Source organism: Sphaerodactylus townsendi, linkage group LG02 (genome assembly GCF_021028975.2).
Source record: "Sphaerodactylus townsendi isolate TG3544 linkage group LG02, MPM_Stown_v2.3, whole genome shotgun sequence".
NCBI classification, from domain to species: Eukaryota; Metazoa; Chordata; class Lepidosauria; order Squamata; family Sphaerodactylidae; genus Sphaerodactylus; species Sphaerodactylus townsendi.
In genome coordinates, this window is record NC_059426.1 from 66890514 (window position 1) to 66913909 (window position 23396).

Here is a 23396-nt window from a genome sequence, read left to right on the forward strand (position 1 = left end):
ATTACAAGGCTTTCTTTGAATCAGTAGTAAGTACCTCACTATAGTATACTGACTTATACAGTATAATTATATATCTAGTACTAATTTTTACAGCAAATGAAATGGCAGGCACAAGGGAACATGAAACCAGATGTGGGAGACAGGGGTGGATTGGAGCCTGGCCATCCACAGTTCCCAAACCCATTCTAGAAAGATCAAATCAAAATGGATTTTGGAAAATATACAGCAAAACAGGGGAAAACCTAAAAGGCAGCTAACTGTATGTTGCAACGCAACTCCCACAATGGTATAGTTGGAGAAGGGAATGAGAAGCAAAAGCTCCACGTGGAAGCAACTTCTGTGGCCATGGGTCTCAGAGTGCTCTGCACATCTTGGGATACTTAGAGGATAAGAATGGAGGATTCTGGTTACTTCCTTCCCAGGAGTTCCTTCAGGGTCAGCATCCCCTGAACCCAGACTCTAGGGCAGCGGTTCTCAACCTGGGGGTTGGGACCACTTTGGGGGTCAAACGACCCTTTCACAGGGGTCGCCTAAGACTCTCTGCATCAGTGTTCTCCATCTGTAAAATGGATAAATGTTAGGGTTGGGGGTCACCACAACATGAAGAACTGTGTTAAAGGGTCGCGGCATTAGGAAGGTTGAGAACCACTGGTGGTCCTAAGAAGCCAGCATGATAGAGACATTTTTCCTTTCCACAGAAGTACAGAATTGCAAAGGGCCATACAGTCCACCCCCTGCTCAATACAGGATCAACCTAAAGCATCCCAAGAGAAGAAATGTCATCTTCTCCAGCGGATCTTGTTTAATCCATTTACTGTTACTTTTATCATCCTATGGGATGGAGAAGAACATTGCCAACTTTCATTCTCTCCCTACATTTGAGCCTATTTTGGTACTGCAGAGGAGCTCATTAGTTTCTGACTTTGTCTGGAGGTTGGCCTGCATATTCAGACAGTATATCCAGATGATATCACTTCCTGCTGCCATCACCAATCCAGGCTAGTGTCTCACCAACCTAAGAATGAGTCATAGACAAAGGTTCCAGCCATGCTCTGTGCATGGCACAACCTCTACCCCACTGACAACCTCAGCCCCTTTTTATTTACCTGTGTGACATGCCTTGTCCTCTCAGACCCAATTTCAGAAGGGTGTTTGGGTTGGGAGCCCTGCAGCAGTGCACCTGTAAGGGTTCTGAGAAAAGATCAGGATTATTCACTGGCCTTCCCTATTTCTGTGTTTGCCTTGGCTGCTTGATATTTCTGCAAAGGGCTTTCCAGTGTGATGTTCTCCATTATCAGAGTTACAGAATCACAGAGTTGGAAGGGGCCAACCACCTTTTCAATGAAAATTGAGCCTAAAGCTGACCCTGACAAATGTCCATCCAGCTGCTGCACAAAGACTGCCAATAAGTTCCAACAGAGCTCTTTAGATATGGTAGCAGAATGATGTAGCCCAATATCACACATCTTGATATGTAAGCAGTGTTCCCTTGCTGTGAGTTCCAAATGGCAGCCACTCTCCAGGATATCAGGGAGAATTTTTCCCCCATCACTTACTATCTGAACCTTTTAATGAGAAACGCAAGGGATTGAACCTGGGACTTTCCGAATGCAAACCGGAAGCTCTACCACTAAGCTTTAGCTATAGCTCCACCACCTTTTGTAACCCTTAACATTTCCAGTGATGTGCCTAGTTGGCACAAGTTAGTCACATCCCATCTAAGTCTCAAAGCCTATAGGCTGAATGACCAGAAAAAGACAGCAATTAAACAACATTTTAATGCTACTCATTATTTATTAAAAAGCCCCTTGCTGGGGTCACCACAGGTTGGTTGTAACTTCTCCACTGATGTATGTTTGCAGTAGGTCCTGATGTCCAAGAAGTCTCTGCATCTTCCCCCTCCCCTGTCAGGAGTACATCTACAGAAAATGGTGCCCAGGCAGGGCAAGCACTGAAATTGCACCCACCCCAACACTGAATCCCCTCATGAGTGGACTGAAATGGTGGTGGGACAGACAAGTACTGGCTCAGGGAAGCATCTCTTCCTGCTCCTTCTCCAGCAACCACTGCTTACCTCTAGGGTTCCTCATAGATCTTGCCTGGCCCCCTTACCAGTCCATAAAACTCCAACTTTTTCTTTCTCCTCCCACTTCCAAACTGGCCCTGGCCCAGAGCATAACACCCCCTAACAGGGAGAGGGGAGGAGGAAGAAGAGCTTGCAGGCAGGCAGGGAGCCAATGAGAGAGGGGGGCATGCCCTGGTCAGCTACCCACCTGCCTGGGCTATGCCACCTCCTGGCCCAGGACGCACCACCTGCCCCAAGATCCACAGTGGCAGCTCAGCTCACTGCTGTACCCACTATCCTCACCTGCACATCTATCTCCTGAACAGGAGGTGGCTGGTGGCAGAAGAACTGCAGCCTGAGCGGTGGCAGGAGATGGAGGCTGGCAGGGCACAGCCTGGAGTAGCAAAAGGAGGAGAAGGCATGGCAGTTGACACTGGTGCCAAGGAAGCCAGGTGAGATCCTGGCATTCTGATGGTTCTTGCCCTCCTCCTTCCTCAACAACCCAAACTTCCTGTCTGGGAAAGGGGCAGCAAGGGTGCCCTGCCTTGCCCCACCCTAGATACGTACCTGCCCCCAGTGTTTCATCTCTTGCCAAGTAACATTGTACTATCATGGGAGAAGTGACCAACCTCTGAGCAATCAGAGCAGCCTAAATTCTGCACCTTCCCCATCATTTCTCAGTTTTGTAATCATTTTGCCACTCACAATGGCAGAGACTTCTACAACTGCACCAGCTTTGTCTTCTGCCAGCACAAGGATAATGCTTCATTAATGTTAATGATCTGAAAGTGTAAAGGAAGTTAGTAGAAACTAGATCCCTGCCTGGTGGCTATTGACTGGTGCATAGTTTGTACTGTCCTGTAACTGCCTATTATAGGATATAGCAGTCCAACTTCTCCCAATCCATTCTTCCCAGGTTCTCACTTCCAGACAACTGCTGAACAGCAACGTGGACTGCTGCAGCAGAGAAGGTGGGCAGCAGAGGGCTCTGCAAGCCTGTTTTATGGGGACAATATGTAGAATAGGGGAATTCACATTATAAACCCCTTGTTGACTTAACACTAGACAAATGAACCTCTTCGTCAAGGATTGGGGAATATGATACTGCTGGAGGCCTTTGACCCACAGAAATACAGGACACACCCACTTTAGCAGAAATCCTGCCAAAAATATCATCATACACATACAGTAACAAAGACTATGGGAAACTGGGCTCAGATTTAGCTGTTCTTTCTGTCCTTCCGCAAGAAATAACCCTCCTCCTTCATGCTCTCGCTTATAGGTGTTCCTCCAGGTACCATAATTGGTCATGTTCTAGCAGAATGAATAGTTGGAAGTTTTATCTATCAGTGTCAAAAGAGGAGCAACTACCCTTCTGGGATACAGGGAGAGTCTTTCTTGCCCCATGTGCTGATGTCTACTTCTTCCCCTTCCCAAGTCCTCCGAGGGCTATGCAGGCAGCTAGTTGCGACATGTCACCCATTCTCTCCCCCCCCCCCCTTCTCCCTCTTTTCCTAATTAAACTGCAGGTGAACCCGCCAGGGACTGGCAATGTGCCAGAACTTCAGCACTTTGCTGCAGATTGTAACTTGCCTTCTTCCATCTTCCTAAGCAGTCCCTGAGACCTTGTATAGGCTAGCTGCAGGGGGCTGCACTGTGGAGACACTGAAAACCTCCTTTTTGCAGGGATTTCTCATAAAAAAACATAGTTAATCATAAATTCCTAATTTTTTACTCAGCACTGCTAACATGCAGGGGTTTTTTTTCATCACAACAAACCACAGATATAGGTCTCCATCAACCCATGTTACAGACAAAGAACTGAGGCTGAGAAATAGTAACTTGCTCACTGGTACATCATGGATCTGCAGCTGGGCAAGGCTTTGAACCTTCCCAGTCTGCAAAAGGGCTAAACAAAATAGCCAAAAATGACAACTAAAGTCTGATTAAAGGAGGGTACCTATGCTAAGCCATGTTCTCAACCTGCACATGTGAGTCATGAGGCACAACAGCCTTAAAAAGATGAACATGGACAAATATAACTCACACACGACGTAGCTTTACATATGAAGTAGTGATCAGAACAGGCACAAGTGAACTGCTCTCTTTCTTGTCTTGGGTGAGGGGCAACTATGCACCTTCTCCCCTTCACTTCAGGAACATGTGTGACCTGTACCCTTCAATGAAGGTCAATTTTGATAAGAAATAAGTTTCCCCTTTGTACAAGACATCAGGAGTTAGGGTACAGAATGGACTCATGACTCAGATTGCCAATTCACACGTCACAAAGTCTTCATGTCCTATTAGGCTGACAAATATGGTTGGGGTGTTTCATGCTCAGAACTTAATTCTCAGATGTGCAAGGGCCCAAGTGAGATTGAAACCGTGGTCTGCGGTTTCCAAATCTAAAATGGTCCTTGGAACCTACTATTTGTCTTGTTAGAGAAACATATGTGCAGCGAATGGCACAAGTTAGTCCACATTTGCTTGTCATCATGTGAAGCTCATAAATGCACAGGTATGGCATACCACATCCCAGAAACCTTTCAATCATACCATGTCCTTGATTTTTTAAGTAGTTAAGAAAATATTCTCCTCTCCAGTATGCTGCCTTTGTTACCCACTACCTCAGGCATTACTCTTACCTTATCATAACACTATCACATACAGCAAATGAGCACAAAAGAGATTCGCATCTAAATACATCACAAAAAAAAGATCTCAGTTAACTAAGATCCTGCTCTGCACAGTAATGAAGTTAGTGGCTAAATTGGATTTGAGATGAACCTAAAGAATCAGTTAACAATTGAACGGACTCTTGATAACAATCGCCTAGAAGAGCACTGTCCTTTAACACAATGGCTTTTTTTTTTGGAGACAGGAAGGGTAAGTGCCAGCTTTTGGACTCAGACTCTAGAAGATTCTGAACAAGATCTACACAGATATAGATCCAGTATATGGGACTGCAGAGACCACAGAGAAGCAGCAGTAAGAATGTGCACGCCCTATCAGCTACATGCTCCATACAGGTGGCTTCTTATGTGTAAAGGTGAAAATATTGAGAGAAGAATTAATCACTAGAATAAGTTTCCTTGTTAGGGAAACATGAGAAAGGAAAGGGTAAATTGTCCATCTTCTTGTGGCCTCTCAATCAAACACTGATTTACTTCCTAAAAATGAACATTATATAAACACAACAGCATGAGAAGCACAAGTTGATGGGATTAGTTCAATTAATCTTCCTGTTCTTCTGTATATTTGGAGATATGTTCTCTCACTATCCTAATGAAAGGAGCAAGATATTGTTCAGGGAGCTTATTCCCAGAAAGTGTTTTAAGAGAACACTATAAGATATTGTCCCACTCATCCCATGAAGGATTCTCCTCAGCAACATGTTGTGGAACATGACAAGCAGTGTGCACAAGGAGTGATAAAACCTTTTCATCCTTAGAGCTGAAAGAATCTTTTAAGTTGTTGTTGTACTCTATTCTGACTGAGGGAATTCAACAATACTTCAGAAGTTCAACTAGATCTTGGCCTATTATGCATGGAACACTTACCTCAGGGCTCTTCACTGTGCAATTGCCTTGTAGTTGGGTCTCCTCACATTTTTTTGTTTATACTCAAGATGGCACTCACTCCTTCCCCCACAGCTTTTCTTCTGAGAACTTTCTTGGGCCTGCTTTTCCTGGTTCTCTTAACCCTGCCCATCAAGTCATTTTTAAAGGCACAGCTAGTAGTCTCAAGATTGCTAGCTTTATAAAAGCCTTTAATTACGGTTATATTGATATATCAATATTGTAGCCCATTCCAAAAACAATCTGCCCTCTAAATGAAAGCAATTTTCTGGACCACACAATGCTGACGAAGGGAACTATGTGGTAGAGCTGATAGTCTCTCCCCCTCCACTCCACTTGCACACCCACACATAATTCCTGCTCCTGCTGTTGCTGTTGCTGCTGCTGCTGCAGGAGGAGCAATAGGCTTGTTATTTCCAAGCACTCTGTTTTTATTATATAGATATTGATATATTATTATGGGAATTTAGAACAAGTGTGTTTTGGCTAAGTCTGTGTGGTTGAGTGCCTTTTCTTTGACTTCCACTTGCTAGCTACAGAAAGATGCTGGCTGGGAGTAGGAAGCAAGAAGGAGCCAGCAACATGAAAGGGACAGGTGTGTGACTGGCAGGGTGAAGCTAGATAGGTTGGCCATGGGCAGAGGGAAGATGTCCGGGGCAAAGCTGTGCTCACTGATAAATCTGCCCCACTTTGGCAGCAAAGCAAATTAAAGCTAGAAGTGGTATTGCTTGCCACAGAGAGAATGGAAAGTGAAAGTGGGGCTCTAGAAAATACATTAATTCAAGAAGTCTTGCTGCAAGGGACATTCGCTCCTATCTCCCAGCAGACCCCCCCCCCCCCCCGGCCTTTACATCTACACCTCCTGCCATCTGGGGATTGGTTGCTCTTCCCTCCTGAAAAAGAGTTTGAAATGGAATTGTCGGACGCCATCCTCTAAATCAATTTACTATGTTTAGTTTTCTACTGTATCGCTGCTTTTAATAGTTTTAACAGTTTTAGTTGTTTACTCTGTACTTGTTAGTTACGATGTTGTACACCGCCCAGAGCCCCCCGGGGATGGGGCGGTATAAAAACTGAATGAATGAATGAATGAATGAATGAATGAATGAATGAATGAATGAATGAATAAATAAATAAATAAATAAATAAATAAATTTGTCATTGGCTATTCACATTTTTGGCTATTCAGATTTTTAAGAAGTTGCTTCAATGGCAGCTGCCACCACAGAACAAGGTTCTTCACTGTATTACTTAAGATAAGCAATATGTATACAAGGAAGTATGTTTAAACAGTATGTTCATTTTTAAAAGCATCTTGTTGTACAGAGCTTCTGCATGAAATGTTGAAAAGTTACAATAAGAGTGATGCATGACCTCCCTCCCTGAGATTCTGTGGCAGTCTCTGCCATGTATGGCAGCCATTTTGTGGTTGTTTCTACAGTCCAATGTCAGAATTCCAAAGGTCCACAGGCTCAAAAAGGTTGGGGACTCTTAAACTAGACTGCGCTTCTGGCTCCTCCATACTAAACACTGATTAAAAGATGACCACATTACATATAAAAAACTCAACATTGTTTTTCCCACCAAAAGAAAAGCAGGTTCAGAGCACTGGTTGTATTTATTTATTTCTTGAATGGGACAAGCTGGAGAAGGAGGTGGGCAGATCGTGTTTGTTTCTATTTCTAATTATCAATAAAAATCTTATTGATAATATTTGAAAAAAATCAGGTTCAGGAAAGAAGAACTTAAAGTGGAGACATAAGAGGAAAGAAGAAGAAGAGAAGAAGAGTTTGGATTTATATCCCCCCTTTCTCTCCTGCAGGAGACTCAAAGGGGCTTACAATCTCCTTGCCCTTCCCCCCGCACAACAAACACCCTGTGAGGTAGGTGGGGCTTAACCTTTCTTTGTCCACTATTTCTCCCCTCTAAACTGTGCTCCCCACTGGCTTTCCCTGCTGTAGGTTTTTGGATGGAAGAGGGTTCTATAATGATATATTGGAATTGTAGAGAAAACAGCAAGGAAGTGGCACTTCTGTCAAGAATAATCACACAAAATGACAGATTAAATGAGGAGAATGCTTCTATATTTTGAACAAAAAGGGGGGGGGATCCAGGAAGTGAAGTATGACTGAAGCTCTTTCTTCCTGCACAGTTCCTTCCTCTTTTCATGCACAATGTGATGTGCATCAGCTCCCAAGACAGTTTGTTGTTGTGGTGGTGGTACACATTGGAAATAATGCTGGTCTAGACAAAACTCATTTACTGGAAGCCAACAAAGCAGAAGTGTTTGTATCAAAGCTTTAATATCCTCTATGCCTGTTCTGCCATACTGACTGAAAAACACCTCCTCCAAATCTTCCCTTGAATTAGATCTAATTATCAGAATCCACCTACTTGAGCCAGAATGAAGAAAAAATGACTTTTTTATAATGAGCCCCCGAGTCTTGAGAGTTTGTTCTTGCCTTACTTGGTGGCAAAGGAGATGATGAGGACTAAGAGAGAAGGGACTGGTAAGGAGAAAAAAAGGTATGATCTACAAATTATTTAAAGTGAGAAGCACACATGGCTGAGCAGATGGAAGCGGAAGTGGAAGCAACATGAAAGATTAAAGAGACCTGTCACTTTAGGTTACTAAGAACCATCCTTGTATGCACAATGAATTCCCCAGTGAGACACAGCAAGATGCAATTCACCCCCCACCCCTGCTACCACCACCAAAGCTCAGACATAGCATTAATGCAAGTAACACAGGAATCCCTTCACTACCTCTTTGGCACATGCACACCGTAACTAAGGTACAAGGGTGCCAAGGAAGCAATCGTGGGCTCTGATTTGACTGATAGTTTTTTTAACAGTTCTAAGAGAGGCTGACTTTCCCGTTCCATTGTTCATGGAAACACAGGAACTGGAGAAACAGCCAAGTCTGCACAGGTTTGTATGCTCCTGATCTCCCCACGAAGAAAGGCCTCTCAAGCTTTCTACTGGGCTGTGGTGCCAGACCTGGGAGGAGGGAAAAAGAGAACAGGCTGAGGCAGACTTGTTGAGCTAAAACCACAAACTGCAGACAAACTGGCTTAAAAGGCATTCCTTCTCCTCCGGAACCCCTGGGAATTGAAGACAACTAGGGGAGCTATAGGAGAGAAATGTTTTTTTAAAAAAAACCCCCAAAAAACTCCAATGTCCAGAATTCTTTATGGGAAACAATGACAATTAATAGCAATCACACAGCACTTTGCATTTCAAAGCACTTCTCACACAGTATCACAGTAATGGCTACAACAGTCCTGTAAAGCAGTCCAGCATGTTATCCCAGTATTGCACATGTGAAGCCCAGGCTGGCAGACAGTGACTTACCTAAAGTCACGGGCAGCTCCTTCCAAAGCTGGAGGCAGCAGGATGCTGGTGCAGCATTCAACGTTGCTTTCCACTACAGTGGAAGGCCATGGCAGCTGCCTGCCAGAGAGTCTGCTCCTTCACTGGGGCAAGTGCCCTGGGGAGGGCAAATTCACCAGCACAGCCCCACCCATGCCACTTCCAGCGACAGATTCAGCCCACCCTTTCGATGGGACTGTAAGTCAGCCTACACTTTAAATTTGAATCTGCAACCTTCTGAATCATCACACATTCAGTCAGTATGCCCAAGTATAATTACACCAGAACGGTACCCATCTAAATATTTATATTGCTTAGGCAGATTTGCAAAGTGAATCATAAACAGAGATATAGATCTATGTGAGAAGCCTAACATGTCCACCCTAAATATATTTACCCGGAAGCAGGTAAATGATACTTCCTCGATAATGCTTTACAAGTAACTGTGAAGAGGATTGCAGCATAAATTGATTTTTTAGATAGTTAGACCTTGGCAGGTATTGTTGGGTTGCCTTTGATATTCAAAATCCACAATGTAAGGTCTAAACCCAACACACATCTTTTCTGAATATGGTACTATGACCAAAATCCCACTTTTGGACAATCATTTTTTGTACAAAATGATGTCCCCCATATATATTGTATACATATCTGTTCTTTATATATACATATCAACAACTCTTTTAAATTACTGAATAAATTATGTTCACTTCTATGCACTTTTAATGAATAATTGTACTTTTACATTTTATCAATCAATCAATCAATAAGTCTTCATTGGCATATAATATGAATACATTTTATCAATCTATAATGTTTCAATGTTCCCTCAATCCCTCTGCACATATAAAAACCCAACCCAAGGAGAAAGTTTTTCAGCCTAGATTTCTCCAGACATATTTTTTTTTAAATATAGCACACCTAACTTTGACTTGGAAAATACCAAACACACCTCACACTTCTTCACAACCTGATAAAGTACAGTCCAGGAAAAGTTTTATGTGGCAATTATGCTGCAAGAAGTTAAAATGACTAAACTGAATATACAGCTCTTTAGCCACTGGAAAAGACAATAATGCTAGGAAATGCTGAGGACAGAAGGAAAAGAGGAAGTCCCACCATGAGATGGATGGGCTCAATAAAGGTAGCCACGCCCCTCAGTTTGCATGACTTGAGCAAGGCTGTTACTGGGAGGATGTTTTGGAGGTCATTGATTCATAAAACAGAAGCAACTTCACTGCACATAACCCATTCTTGTCCCCCTCCCTTTCCTGAGATGGAAACCCAGGCTCTTTGAAAAGGCCAAGCCTATCAGATGAGAGGGAAGGTCTACTCATGGCCTTTGGGAAAGCCCAGAATAACCCAGCTCCCAGTTTTAAAGGGGGGGGTGGAGGGTGGAGAGCCTGACCTCTTTCCTCTCCACCTGATTTAACCTCAGGCTGCTCCAGGGCTTGCAGCAAAGCATAAGCATAAGGCAGGGGGTGCATAATGCTTTGCAAAGCATTACCTCTACAAAGCATAAGGCAGGGGGTGCATAATGCAGGGGAAAGAGGGATGCATCAGGAATTCTAAACCATTGACAGTAGCCAACCCCCAAAACTCTTCTCCCTTTGTGAGGTTTAGAATGTCCACTAAGCCCCTGCAAAAGTCTCCATGGCCAAAGCCTACCACAACCACTGTCATCACATGGTCCTTGAATTGGGGTGGGGGTGGGACGGGACGGGACGGGACGGGACGGGGGACCAGAAGACAAGGAATTGTAAGGTCCTGCAGGTGGAACAGCAGAAGATGCCTCAGCTGGGGGAAGGAGGGAGATTAGCAAGGCCAAGGAAGATAAGAGGATGGGGGTCTATGTCTCTCACTGCATAGAACTTAACATCTTTGAACATCTCCTCAGGAACCTTCAGCTCCCCCTCCTCTTTGTTGACTATAGTTTTGCCTAACAGCCACAGGTTCTGCCTTACCAGGGGCTCAAGAATCAAGAAGAGAAGCTACTCTACATGTTTCTAGGTACTTATAATCTGCCTCCTCCCCACCACATAACTCCACTCGTCAGCTACAGTACAGTACAGTAAACCTTTATTAGGCATAAATAATTCTGCATACAGTATGTTCGTATCATAGACAATTCAACGAGGAATCCAATACACTAAGTTAAAATGAATTATACACAAACTTTCTGGAGACCTATTGTGATATCCATATGTTAATTAAAACCAATTTGAATGACTTGTCATGTTTGTTACAATGACTTGAGCCTCAGACATTAAATCAAGGTAATTTAGATGATTTGATACATCGAGGGACTCGTCAGCTACAGACAGAGAAGATCACTGCTCCTCAAAACTGGCAAAAACACCATGCTTTCTTCCATGCTTTCTATGGAATAAGGAAGCTCTGGTGGATTAGTGGCAGCAACGTCCAGTTGTTAGGATTTTGTCAAAAATGCCAGACTAGGTGGACCTTCATCTAACAAACAAGGCAATTCCCAGAGCAGCACAGACTAGTTATATCTTAAATATTACAAGATCAGTATGTATTAATCCTCTGTAGATCTAAAATTCATTTGTGGGTCCCAGTGATGCTGGTTTTTTCACAAAATGCAATCTGAGGAAGACTCCTGTCAATGCCTGTCCTAATGTCAATGGTGACCATCTATCTAATGTGACCAACCTTTGCAGGGCTGCACCTGCAGAACAAAAGGACAAGTTTACATTTCACAGTAAAGCACTTGCTGAAGCCACGGAAGCTCAGGTGAGTCACCATGAGCCTGCCTGAAAGACAGCGCCATGTTAGTTGTGAAATTATTTCTCCTTTTTAAAAAAAGTAAGGAGAACACCTCCAACAGTGCTACCTTTTAGTTTCCAGGAGACATCACAGAGATGCTAGGAAAAGGAGAACCACTCTTACCTCTGCTGAAGATGATGCTTTCATATGGAATCTTGTTTTTCGTCTCCAGGCTAGAGCAGTTCCAGCGCTGGTCACGGAACTGGTGCTGGCACTCGTGGATGGCAATCTGGATGCCTTGAATGGCAGAAGCCGTCACATCAGGAGTCCGCACGCATACCTCCAGTTGTCGACGGGTCAAGCCAGGCAAGGTCAGGCAGACTGTGTTGGCATTAAGCACTGGTTCCAGTGGCAACTTCAGGCCCAGGATCTCGTTTGAGGAGGAGCTGGAGAGGAGACAGAGGGTCAGCGTGGCCATCATCATCCCTAAGCCAGTTACGGATGCCTCCCTCACCTCAAAAGAAAGAAAAGTCAACTATCTCGGGAGGTAAATGCCAAGATCTAGGTATGAGATACAATATCTAATGCCTTGAGTATTATGGGAGCTTAATCAGCAATCTACAGAGCAAAAGGAAAATTCTTCAGCAAAACACAATGAGCTACTACAATACAGCGGTGAATGTTGGACTAGGATCTACGAAACTTTGACTCAAATCCCCATTTTTCATTGGTCATGATGCTTGCTGTGTGAGGTTGGGCCAATCATACTGTCACAGCCTCAACTACCCCCTGGCCCTGATTTTATAATCCCAGAGATTCTGAAATTTTATACTGATGGGTGGGCCCCTATCCTGGCCACTCTTTTTGCCCGAGTAAACAGCTCAGGTTACAGGCTCTACAGAAAGGATAGGACAGGGCGCATTGGGGGTGGAGTTGCCCTTTACATAAAAGAGAGCATAGTGTCACATAAAATAGACAATGCAAGGGGAGCTGGTTCCCCTACAGAATCACTGTGGATATCAATACCAGGTGTGAAGGACAGTTTAATATTAGGGATATATTATCGTCCCCCTGACCAAAGTGCACAAGAGGATTCTGAGATGGAAAAAGAAATTAGAGAGGCCAACAAAAGCAAAAACGTAGCGGTAATGGGTGATTTTAACTATCCTCACATAAACTGGAAAAATGCATGTTCAGGTCATAGTAAGGAGAAAGCATTCCTGGATATTCTAAATGACTGTGGCTTAGAGCAGATGGTTGTGGAACCAACCAGGGGAGATGTGATCCTAGATCTAATTCTATGTGGGACACAGGACCTGGTGCAGGAAGTCAGTGTTGTTGAGCAGATAGGGAACAGCGACCACAATGCTGTCAGATTCAGTATCTCTGCATGCAAACAAGTGACAACTACTAATGTAGTTACATTTGCCTTCAGAAAGGGAAATTTCTCAAAGATGAGGGGGATAGTGCGCAGGAAGCTGAAAGGGAAAATCAAGAGAGTCAAAACTGTCCAAGATACTTGGAGATTATTTACAAACACAGTAATAAAAGCTCAGCTGGAATGTGTTCCGCAGGTTAGGAAAGGCAGCACCCAGTCCAAAAGAAAGCCACCATGGTTAACAAGAGAGGTTGAGGAAATTATCAGAAAAAAGAAAATGTCTTTTAGAAAATGGAAGTCCAGTGTGACTGATGAAGAATATTAGAGGGAATGCAAACGGTGGCAAAAGAGAAGCAAGTTAGCTGTAAGGGAGGCAAAAAAGGATTATGAGGAACGCATGGCTGCGAACATCAAGACCAGCAACAAACAGTTCTTCAAGTACATCAAAAGTAGGAAGCCAAGTAGGGAAGCGGTAGGCCCGTTAGATGACAAAGGAACAAAGGGTGTGCTAAAAGATGACACGGAGATTGCAGAGAATCTGAATGAATTCTTTGCATCTGTCTTCACTCAAGAGGAGGTGAGGAAAATTCCTGCACCTGAACCATGCTTCTTAGGAGGTGAATCCGAGGAACTAGCGAAGATAGTGGTAGACAAGGAAGGCGTTCTGGCAGCCATTGATAAACTAAATGCTACGAAATCCCCTGGCCCAGACTGTATTCACCCAAGAGTTCTTAAAGAGCTCAAGCATGAAATTGCTGATCTTCTCACTTTAATTTGCAACTTATCCCTGAAATCAGGCTCCATCCCTGAAGACTAGAAGATGGCCAATGTCACACCAATCTTTATGAAAGGATCTAGGGGGGACCCAGGAAATTACAGGCCAGTCAGTTTGACATCTGTTCCTGGTAAATTAGTAGAATCTATCATTAAAGATAAAATTATAAAACATGTAGAAAAGCAAGACCTGTTGAGAAAGAGTCAGCATGGCTTTTGCAGAGGCAAATCCTGTCTTACAAACTTACTAGAGTTCTTTGAGGGTGTAAACAGGCATGTGGACAGGGGTGAACCAGTAGACATTGTCTACTTGGATTTCCAAAAGGCTTTTGACAAAGTTCCTCACCAGAGACTATTGAGAAAACTCAGCAATCAAGGAATAAAAGGGGAAGTCCTCCTATGGATTAAAAACTGGTTGAGAAACAGGAAGCAAAGAGCGGACCTTGATAAATTAGGTGATTGGGCTAAGAAATGGCAAATACAGTTCAATGTAGCAAAATGCAAAGTGATGCACATAGGGGCAAAAAATCCAAACTTCACATACACGCTACAGGGGTCAGTGCTATCAGTCACAGACCAGGAAAGGGATTTGGGCGTCTTAGTTGATAGTTCCATGGGAATGTCAACTCAATGCATGGCAGTTGTGAAAAAAGCAAACTCTATGCTGGGGACAATTAGGAAAGGAATTGAGAATAAAACTGCAAGGATTGTCATGCCCTTATATAAAGACTGCACTTGGAGTACTGTGTTCAGTTCTGGTCGCCACATCTCAAAAAGGATATTGAAGAGATAGAAAAGGTGCAGAGAAGGGCAACGAGGATGATTGAGGAACTGGAGCACTTTCCTTATGAGGAGAGGCTGCAGCGTTTGGGACTCTTTAGTTTGGAGTGGAGACGTCTGAGGGGGGATATGATTGAAGTCTATAAAATTATGCATGGGGTAGAAAATGTTGACAGAGAGAAATTTTTCTCTCTTTCTCACAATACTAGAACCAGGGGGCATTCACTGAAAATGCTGGGGGGAAGAATTAGGACTAATAAAAGGAAACACTTCTTCACGCAACGTGTGATTGGTGTTTGGAATATGCTGCCACAGGAGATGGTGATGGCCACTAACCTGGATAGCTTTAAAAGGGGCTTGGATAGATTTATGGAGGAGAAGTCGATTTATGGCTACCAATCTTGATTCTCTTTGATCTGAGATTGCAAATGCCTTAACAGACGAGGTGCTCAGGAGCAGCAGCAGCATATGGCCATTGCTTTCACATCCTGCATGTGAGATCCCAAAGGCACCTGGTGGGCCACTGTGAGTAGCAGAGAGCTGGACTAGATGGAATCTGGTCTGATCCAGCTGGCTTGTTCTTATGTTCTTATGTACGCTCCCCAAGTCTTGGCCATTCATAAAAAGGGAAGTCATTCAGAGCCATGCCCCAAAACTGGGAACATCCCATGTATCAATTCTGCTCTATGCAGATGACGCTGTCCTTCTCTCTCAATCCAGAGTTGGCCTCAGACACTTAATGAAGCGCTGTGTGGACTACTGTGAGTCCAATAGACTGACAATTAATTATGGAAAAACCAAGGTTTGGGTCTTCTCTAGGCACTTTAAGACGCTCACATGGGCAATGAATAGCACTCAAATTGAACAGGTTAAGTTGTATAAGTACCTCGGCCTTTTATTCTCCTATAACCTTTCATGGGCAGCCCATAGGAAGGCTGCCTTCCTAGCCACATCCAACAGCATTTCAGCATTACTACGCTTCTTCTACAGCTATGACCATTCTTTTATTCCTCCTGCCCTCAAATTTTTCAATCCCAAAGTCGCCTCAAGATTGCTTTACGGAGTCCCAATTTGGATTCAAGCTGTTAACCGCTCTTTGAATTCCCTTCAATCCAATTTTTTGGATTGCTTTCACCATTGCTTTCACATCCTGCATGTGAGCTCCCAAAGGCATCTGGTGGGCTACTGCAAGTAGCAGAGTGCTGGACTAGATGGACTATAGTCTGATCCAGCAGGCTCTTTCTTATGTTCTTACATGCAGGCTTTGTTATTATCATTCTTGTTTTGTCCATAACAAAAATGCATTTAAAAAACATTCTTGTTTTGTCCATAACAAAAATGAATTTATTTGGAAAGTGTTTGTATATTCCTGCATATCTTGTTTGATCCAGTGTGGTGGTTTCAAAGTAGCCCCCTGGCTACTTTGGGTCTGACTATCTCCACTGTTCCTATCTATAGTTAGAGATGTAGTTCTTAGACAGGAACAATACTTGCATACTCAAGTTCATCCTTGGCCAGCATGGACCAAACAATGACTGTTATGTCCTACCTCATCCACTTGAGTACTTCTACTGAGTCACCCAGAAATTTGACTTTTTTGCACAGGCATCATAGTTCTGGCTTTGTTCATGTTATGATTCCCTCTAACCCCACAATGCTTGCGCTGCAGCTCCTAACCCCAATCCAGACATGTTCTTATGCGGCAAAAAGTTCATTGTCAAAGTCCGCAGAATAAATTACTAATTCATAAGCAGTGGTGGGATCCAAACATTTTAATAACAGGTTCCGATGGTGGAGGGATTCAAACAGTGGCGCCACCGCACACATGCACCTCCAGTCCCTATTGGGCAGGGAGGTTGCTTTAGTAACACCTTCTCGGCACTCAGAAAAAATTAGTAACCACTTCTAGAGAAGTGGTGAGAACTGGTTGGATCCCACATCTGTATAAGTACACCTGCAGTGCAAGGGCAACAAAGAGTTATTTTGCACATTCTTGTGAACGCCCCACCAGAGCAATGAATGTACCCCCTTCCAAAAAAAATCTGTTGCTGAGCATAAATCACATGTGCTGAACATAAGCATCTGCCTCCAGCCAGCGCATGAGTTCCTTGAAGAGATCCATCCGTCCTTGCCTAAATCTAGAAGGGTAGGAACATCAAGACAGTTCAACTTCTACACTAACTGAGCAGGCCTCTGTAGAGTCACTCCAGTTGTCTAAGCCCAGAGTCACTCCAGAGTCCGGAGCCTGATTGCACAATTGCACTATAGCAGTGAAGAGTATTTTTCTGGGTGCCTGGAGGCATTCAGGCTTTACCTGTAGAGTTTCAGCACTGCAAAATGCAGCCCATCTACCCAACAGGCAAGATAGAACAAACAAAACCTGCCATTCGAAAGGTGAATATGAGACAAAAGGATAAATTGACCTTTGCATCTCATGCAATAATCAAAACCAGACAGCATAAACACCAACACATTGTGCCTCATGCACCTCTAGTCAATTCATCTAGTCATCCAACAAAGAATAAAAATCCAGACATTTGCTTGGAACTGTTATGTGTGTTTTCCTCAATAGCTTGACTCAATAAAATGCAATTACTTCAGCTTACTAAGGCCTAAAATACAGTGTGTATCGCAGTAATTTAATGGTCCATTAGATGAGAGAAAACCACTTCCGGATTTTGAGGAGAAAACTAGAAGGCAAAAGGCGCTTAATCCTTTCCCACCATTTCACCAAAACATTTGTATCCAGGGGCATATCAGTCATGAGAACATGTGGGGATCACATGTCTCAAGATGCCTGAAAATTAGTCACGTGGCGGTGCAAAATTGCCCCCCACGCTTCTAGCAGCGCTGTTGCGGCTGGAGTGAAGGTGCTGCCTGCAGTAGCCGTGCACAAGCCGAGGTGCTCATCCTGAGCAGGCGGCGCACAACGCACTACAGCTGTGGCCCCTGGCAGGCAGCCGTACATCCACACCGCGGTACCACCCACCTGCATGAGCCACCCCGCCTGGCCTGGCCTGGCCTGGTCTCGGCCATGCTGTGCGGTACCGTGCTGTGCCATGCCAGGAAGAAAGCAGAGCAGGAGGCGGAGCAGGAGGCCGTGGCGCGCAGGGCAGAAGATGTCGTACCTCCAGTTGGAGACTGTGCATCAGGCATAGAGGGGAAGAGGTGCTATGCACATGCCTGTGGGAGGCTCCTGGCTCAGCACTGGCTGCTGCTGCCCCTCCCCACACCTCTATTGGAGGCCATGCCTGCTTGCAGCCTCTGATGGAGGTGGAGGGGCTGACCTCACAGCAGTCAGTACTAGGCTGGGAGCGCCTGCCAGCTACTGCCAGACCCCCCCCCCACACATACACACACCTCTATCGGAGGTCGTGAGCAGGCGTGACCTCCAATAGTAGGAGGGCAGCAGCAGCTGGCACTGGGCTGGGAACCTATTGCAGGCAAGGCCTTGTTTTTGCGGGGCCCCCCCACCTCTATCGGAGACTGGGAGCGGGGGGGGAGCACAAAAACAAGGCCTTGTCCCTGGGCGCCATTTTATTTCGGTACACCTATGTTTGTATCTATACCCCACTATTGCTCTATGCTCTTCAGGGAGCTTTACCACATATGAACATCCCAAATAAGAAATTTAGTGAAGGGGAAGCACTTGGGAACTATCTATGAAAGGGAAATGGCAGTCAGAGAAAGAGTTACACAGGCATTCTCCACAATGCTTCTCTCCTGAACATTCTCACCAGAAATTGTTTTTTCTTTACGTAAACACACTAAGGGACTGACTTCGATAGTTCAGGCTAACTCGATATCATCAGATTTGAGAAACTAAGTAGGGTCAGCCCTGGTCAGTATTTGGACTAAACACCACATAGGAAGACCAGAGTTGCTACATGGAGACCAGCAATGGCAAACCAACTCTGAATGTCTCTTGTCCTGGAAGCCCTATTAGTCAGCTGCAACTTAACAACAAAGCACACTCACATTAAGCTGCCATTAAATGCATTTGTGTGTAATGGACAGTATGGTCCTTTCCTTTTGGGGGGTCCACATACCAACAATATTCTGAACTACTTTGTAAGTTATCCCTATTGAGCACTTAAACGGAGAGAGAGTGACATGTAGTCAGTGGACTACACCTGAGGAAGATTTGGGTCCAAATCTCTATTCATTATGAAACTTGCTAGGTAACCTTGAGTCAGTCTTTCTTTCTCAGTTTAATCTACCTCACAGGGTAGTTGTGAAATAAAACTGAGGACAGCAGAACTGGGTAAATCATCTAGAATTTTTTGGAGGAATGACAGGATAAATGTTTGAAATAAGTAAATAAAATAACTATAACAATGATAGCCCAAGAGCAACGAAACCCAGATAAAGAGTTCATAGTCAGTTTTACCTGAAGGAAAATTCCTTCCATGTCCCAAATGGGGTGATCACCTTGAATGCACAGAAAAACCCAGTTGATTGGTTTCTTTGAGGGAAAACTTTCTAAACTCTCTGGCATATATCTGTCACAGCCAACATTCAGTTTCTATTTGCAAATGTTTTACCTTGAGTAGACAACACATAAGGAAATAACTTAATCTGCCCACAGCAGGTTGCTGCTGAGGAACTTGACTGAAACTTGTCATTCAATAACATAATTCTTATTTTAAAATGTGTTCTACTGACTATTCTAAGCAATTTATTATAAAATTGCTCTCCTCTAAAGGTTAAAAATCAACCAGTATAACAGGGTCTGTCCCCACCCCTGGCCATTGGCAGGGAATGGGGGGATTGCTAGATCCAGGTTGGAAAACTTCTAGAGATTTGAGGGGTGGAGTCCAGGCAAGATGGAGACCTCAACGGAGTACAGTGCATCCCTTCAATTCAAACCAAATGACAAAACAGTGGAATAGTGGAAACCAACAGCTGCTACCTAGAAAATGCTATACCGGCTACTCAAAAATTACAAGTGCAAAATATTTGTAATTTAAAGATGCAAGGTGAATAACAACCCCAAACAAGATCCTGACTAACTAAAGCAAACACAAAAATGCAGTCTGTACATGAAATGAGATGTAAACCTGCATCTTAAAGAAGACTGCATATTCTAAATGGAAATGATTTCTGCTATAGGAGGCTTGACAGCTAAAAATTCCAAGGGAACATACAATACACTTCTCAAAAGAAATATGAGGGAGACAATTCCTCAGGCACATCAAACAGTTCATTTCACTGCATGTATAGATTGTATTTTTGTGTTTGCTTTAGTTAGTCAGGATCTTGCTCCTGGTTGTTATTCACCTTGCCTCTTTAAATTACAAATACATTGCATTCTTTGTAATTTTTGAGTGATATAGTGTTTTTCTAGGTAGTATCTGTTGATTCCTACAAGTCAACCAGAGATCAGAGTACACAGAATCATATTTGCTGGGAATATCAAATTAAAAGTGCCAAGTGGATATGGGGAGGGAGTTTCACACTCAAGCTGCCATCACTGTAAAGACCATATCCTTGATAATCACTCGCCTCATAACTAAAGGGAGGACAGACACAAAGAAGGCTCTTATGGAGACATTTGACAGCCAGATTTATACATAACGTATGTACTTTTGCCCTTCATCAAAAATCAGTCTCTAGTCATGTAACAGTCTGCTTTATGGTTTTATTATTCTGACCTTTGTTTGTGATTCGTAAAAGGGAGAGAGCCCCAGTCCACATTCTTGAATCTAAACATCCATTGCCCCTATCCATAAACACTTCACAGAGTAACCAGTCCAGGTGAACAGAGAAAGAATGAGAAAGACATGCAGGTTAATAGACAAGAAGGCTTTAATTACACAGCAAAGTGTTCCCTTTGGCGTTTTAAAAACAGGGACTCCAAGCCTCTAATGACTCAATTTGAAGGGAGATGCAAAGGTGGTTGTAACTTACTAATAACAGTTCTTGATCAAAAGCAGAGGGAGAGACTGTGCCTCTTCCTCAGCTGGGTCACAGGTTCCACATCTACTGACAGAAACTGTGCTGCCCTTTGCCTGGGAAATCCCCTCTTGTTCATCAGGTTGTGTTTGGAGAGATAATCCGGGGTTTGGGTGGGGGGAGTATCAAAGAATAGTTGGTGGGCTAAATTTAGGATGATACATTATAAGTTGTGTCAGCCTGTTTCAAAAAATACTAACATGTGACCAAAATCACCCCACAGTTTTGAATAATATATGTGGCAGCTCCAAAGGAGATTCTGCATCATATTTCTAACCATGTAGCAAATAATACAGCATGGGTTGCATAAGTATGCAACCATTCCAGATTCCTGTGAAACACTTTCCCACACCCTGTCTCCTGCTGTTCATGCTTGAGTTATAGTTGCCCTCTTCATCAAAGAACAGGTCTCCCAGCTGTGTTAGGATGGGGATATACATCAAGTTAAGGATCTTCCAAATACAGTGACCATCACTACATCCTTTAGAAGTAAATTTTACATTTTAATCACTCAAAAAAATTGGTTCCTTTTTCTCCCTCCCAAATCTACTGTCCATCAACCTCTCTGGACACCCAAGATCATACCCACATGTAAATAACTGGAAAAAGGTACCACTTCTTGGTTTTGAATTCACACAATCACTCAAATAGATTAGAATTTCCATTTCATCCATAATCATGGATTAGGAAGGATGGGAAACCCACAGTGCACACTGTGATCAATAGCAGATATTAGCTATTTGTATCCAGCTTTTCTCCCCAAAGGGGCTTAATAATATCATTCTCCCTCCCTCACAACAATCACCCTGTGAGTTAGGCAGGTCAGGCTGACAGACTGGCCCAAGGTCAGACAGAGAGCTTCTACACAAGAGCAGGGTTTCTCAGATCCTTGTCCAGTATTGTTAGGAAAAGTTGAAGGCAATAGGAAAGGAGGAAGGCTCACAGTGAGATGGGTTGACACAGTGTGCAAGGCCTGGGATGTTTGGGGGATCATTAAGTCATAGGGTTGCCATAAGTCAGCACATAACACAGTCCAGTATTGCACTAGGTTCTGGAAAACCCAGGTTCAAACCACTTCATCACAACACAAGCTCCCTATTACTGTAATGATGCTGTTCTCAGGATATTGAAAAATAAGCTCCATTGAATTCACAGCCATTATAGTAACTACTGTAATTTTACATATATATGCTTAGGAACGGGGTGTAAATGTTCAGTGTGTACTCAGGGCAGTATACAGAGGGAGCTTATATTTTGAGAAGCTACTATTCCTGGCTGCCTGCAGTATCCTATAACTCTTTATCAGATACAGTCAAGTTATCAAAAGATTCTCCTCATAACTCCTCATAACCTCATAATATGCAGGTTGGGCAATGGGAATACAGAAGTAGCTACAGATCCCAAAGTACACATTATACATCTATTATCATAGGCTGCCAATCAATTGTGGGGTGGGGGGCAGAACCATCCTGGACTGCTGTTTGTTCTTTTGAGAGCAGCACCCAGAGCTGCAGAAACCACCAAATGAAGCTTTTTGCCTTCCTGTAGATAGATATGATCACTTGCTAGTATCTACTGATCAGGCATTTGTAAAAGGGACAGCAACAGGAACTAGTTAAGAAACTGGCAATTCTATCTGGCCATAAAGAACAGGAATAGAACGCAGCCTAGAGGCAACAGAGGGCATTGATTACTCAATAAAATTAACATCAACTATTTTTAATCATTGATAAAATGCTAGGGTTAAGCTGGTAGGAATTTGGACATGGATTCAAAAGGCCTGAATTCTAGTTTCATCTCTGCCAACAGTTCAGGGTACAGCCCTGAATATCAGCACTCTGTCATACTTTATAAAACTAGCAGCCAAGCCCATTTTATGGCTTAATAAAAATGGACTCTAGCAGGGAGCGGGGGGGGGGAGCACACTGTCTTTCCTACCTGCTTGCCTTCTCTGCCCCCTATCGCCTCTGCAGCTGCTTCTCTGCCCCACCCCCACTCATCTCTCAATTTGCTACCACTAATAAGCTACCCCAGGATCAGGGCCTTGCCTTGCCAAAGGTGGGTTTTTTGGAATTGGGGAGGATGATTTATGGAGTAGGGGGCCAGTGAGGCAGTGTGTGGCCAGCCACCACTACTGCCTGTCCGGGTGGGTTTGTTAGGGGGCAGAGAGGCAAGTTAAGTACAGCGCCCAGGATTAGGGCCACTAAGGGATGAAATGCGGGGAGGCGAACTTGCAGCCAATGAATGGGCAGTTCACATTTTGTGAGTCCAGCCCACCCATTGACTGTGGATTTGTCATTGGACATTCTATTCCTTAGATTATTCTTTAAGATGAAGGTTGTCCTTACTCTAAGGACAACTATGTTAAAGATCAGAAAGAATGTAAGTGTTCTATAAAATGGACATTGCTCACCTCACTCTCTTGTACTCTTACACAACCCAACCCTGCTTGCACACACACCACTCATGTGTACCTCCTACCAGCACACAGATACACACAAGTTTTTCATGCATTTTCCACAAAACTTTTTGGACTGCCAACTGGCCAGAAGAAAAGTGCCCTGCCCATTTGATGAATAAGCTATTTGTCCTATCATAAAGCTACAAAAGCCACACTAAGCATACATAAACATGCTGAACTAGAAAGCTATGTGTATACATGGGCTAAGACATTCAGAGACACAATTGGCCTACAATTGGCCATGGTGGCAGGGGCTGATGGGAATTGTAGTCCATGAACATCTGGAGAGTTGGAGGTTGCAGACCC

General features: G+C 43.7%; 1 protein-coding gene across 1 annotated transcript in view; it reads right to left on the reverse strand.

The window, feature by feature from the left end:
- The window catches only part of LOC125427534 (protein Wnt-10a-like), a 65524-nt gene that overhangs the window by 36461 nt on the left and 5667 nt on the right, over nt 1-23396 (reverse strand). The window contains exon 2 of the mRNA XM_048487070.1: nt 11926-12188. Within this exon, the coding sequence (XP_048343027.1) occupies nt 11926-12188 (263 nt within the window). The remainder of the gene's footprint in view (nt 1-11925; nt 12189-23396) is intronic.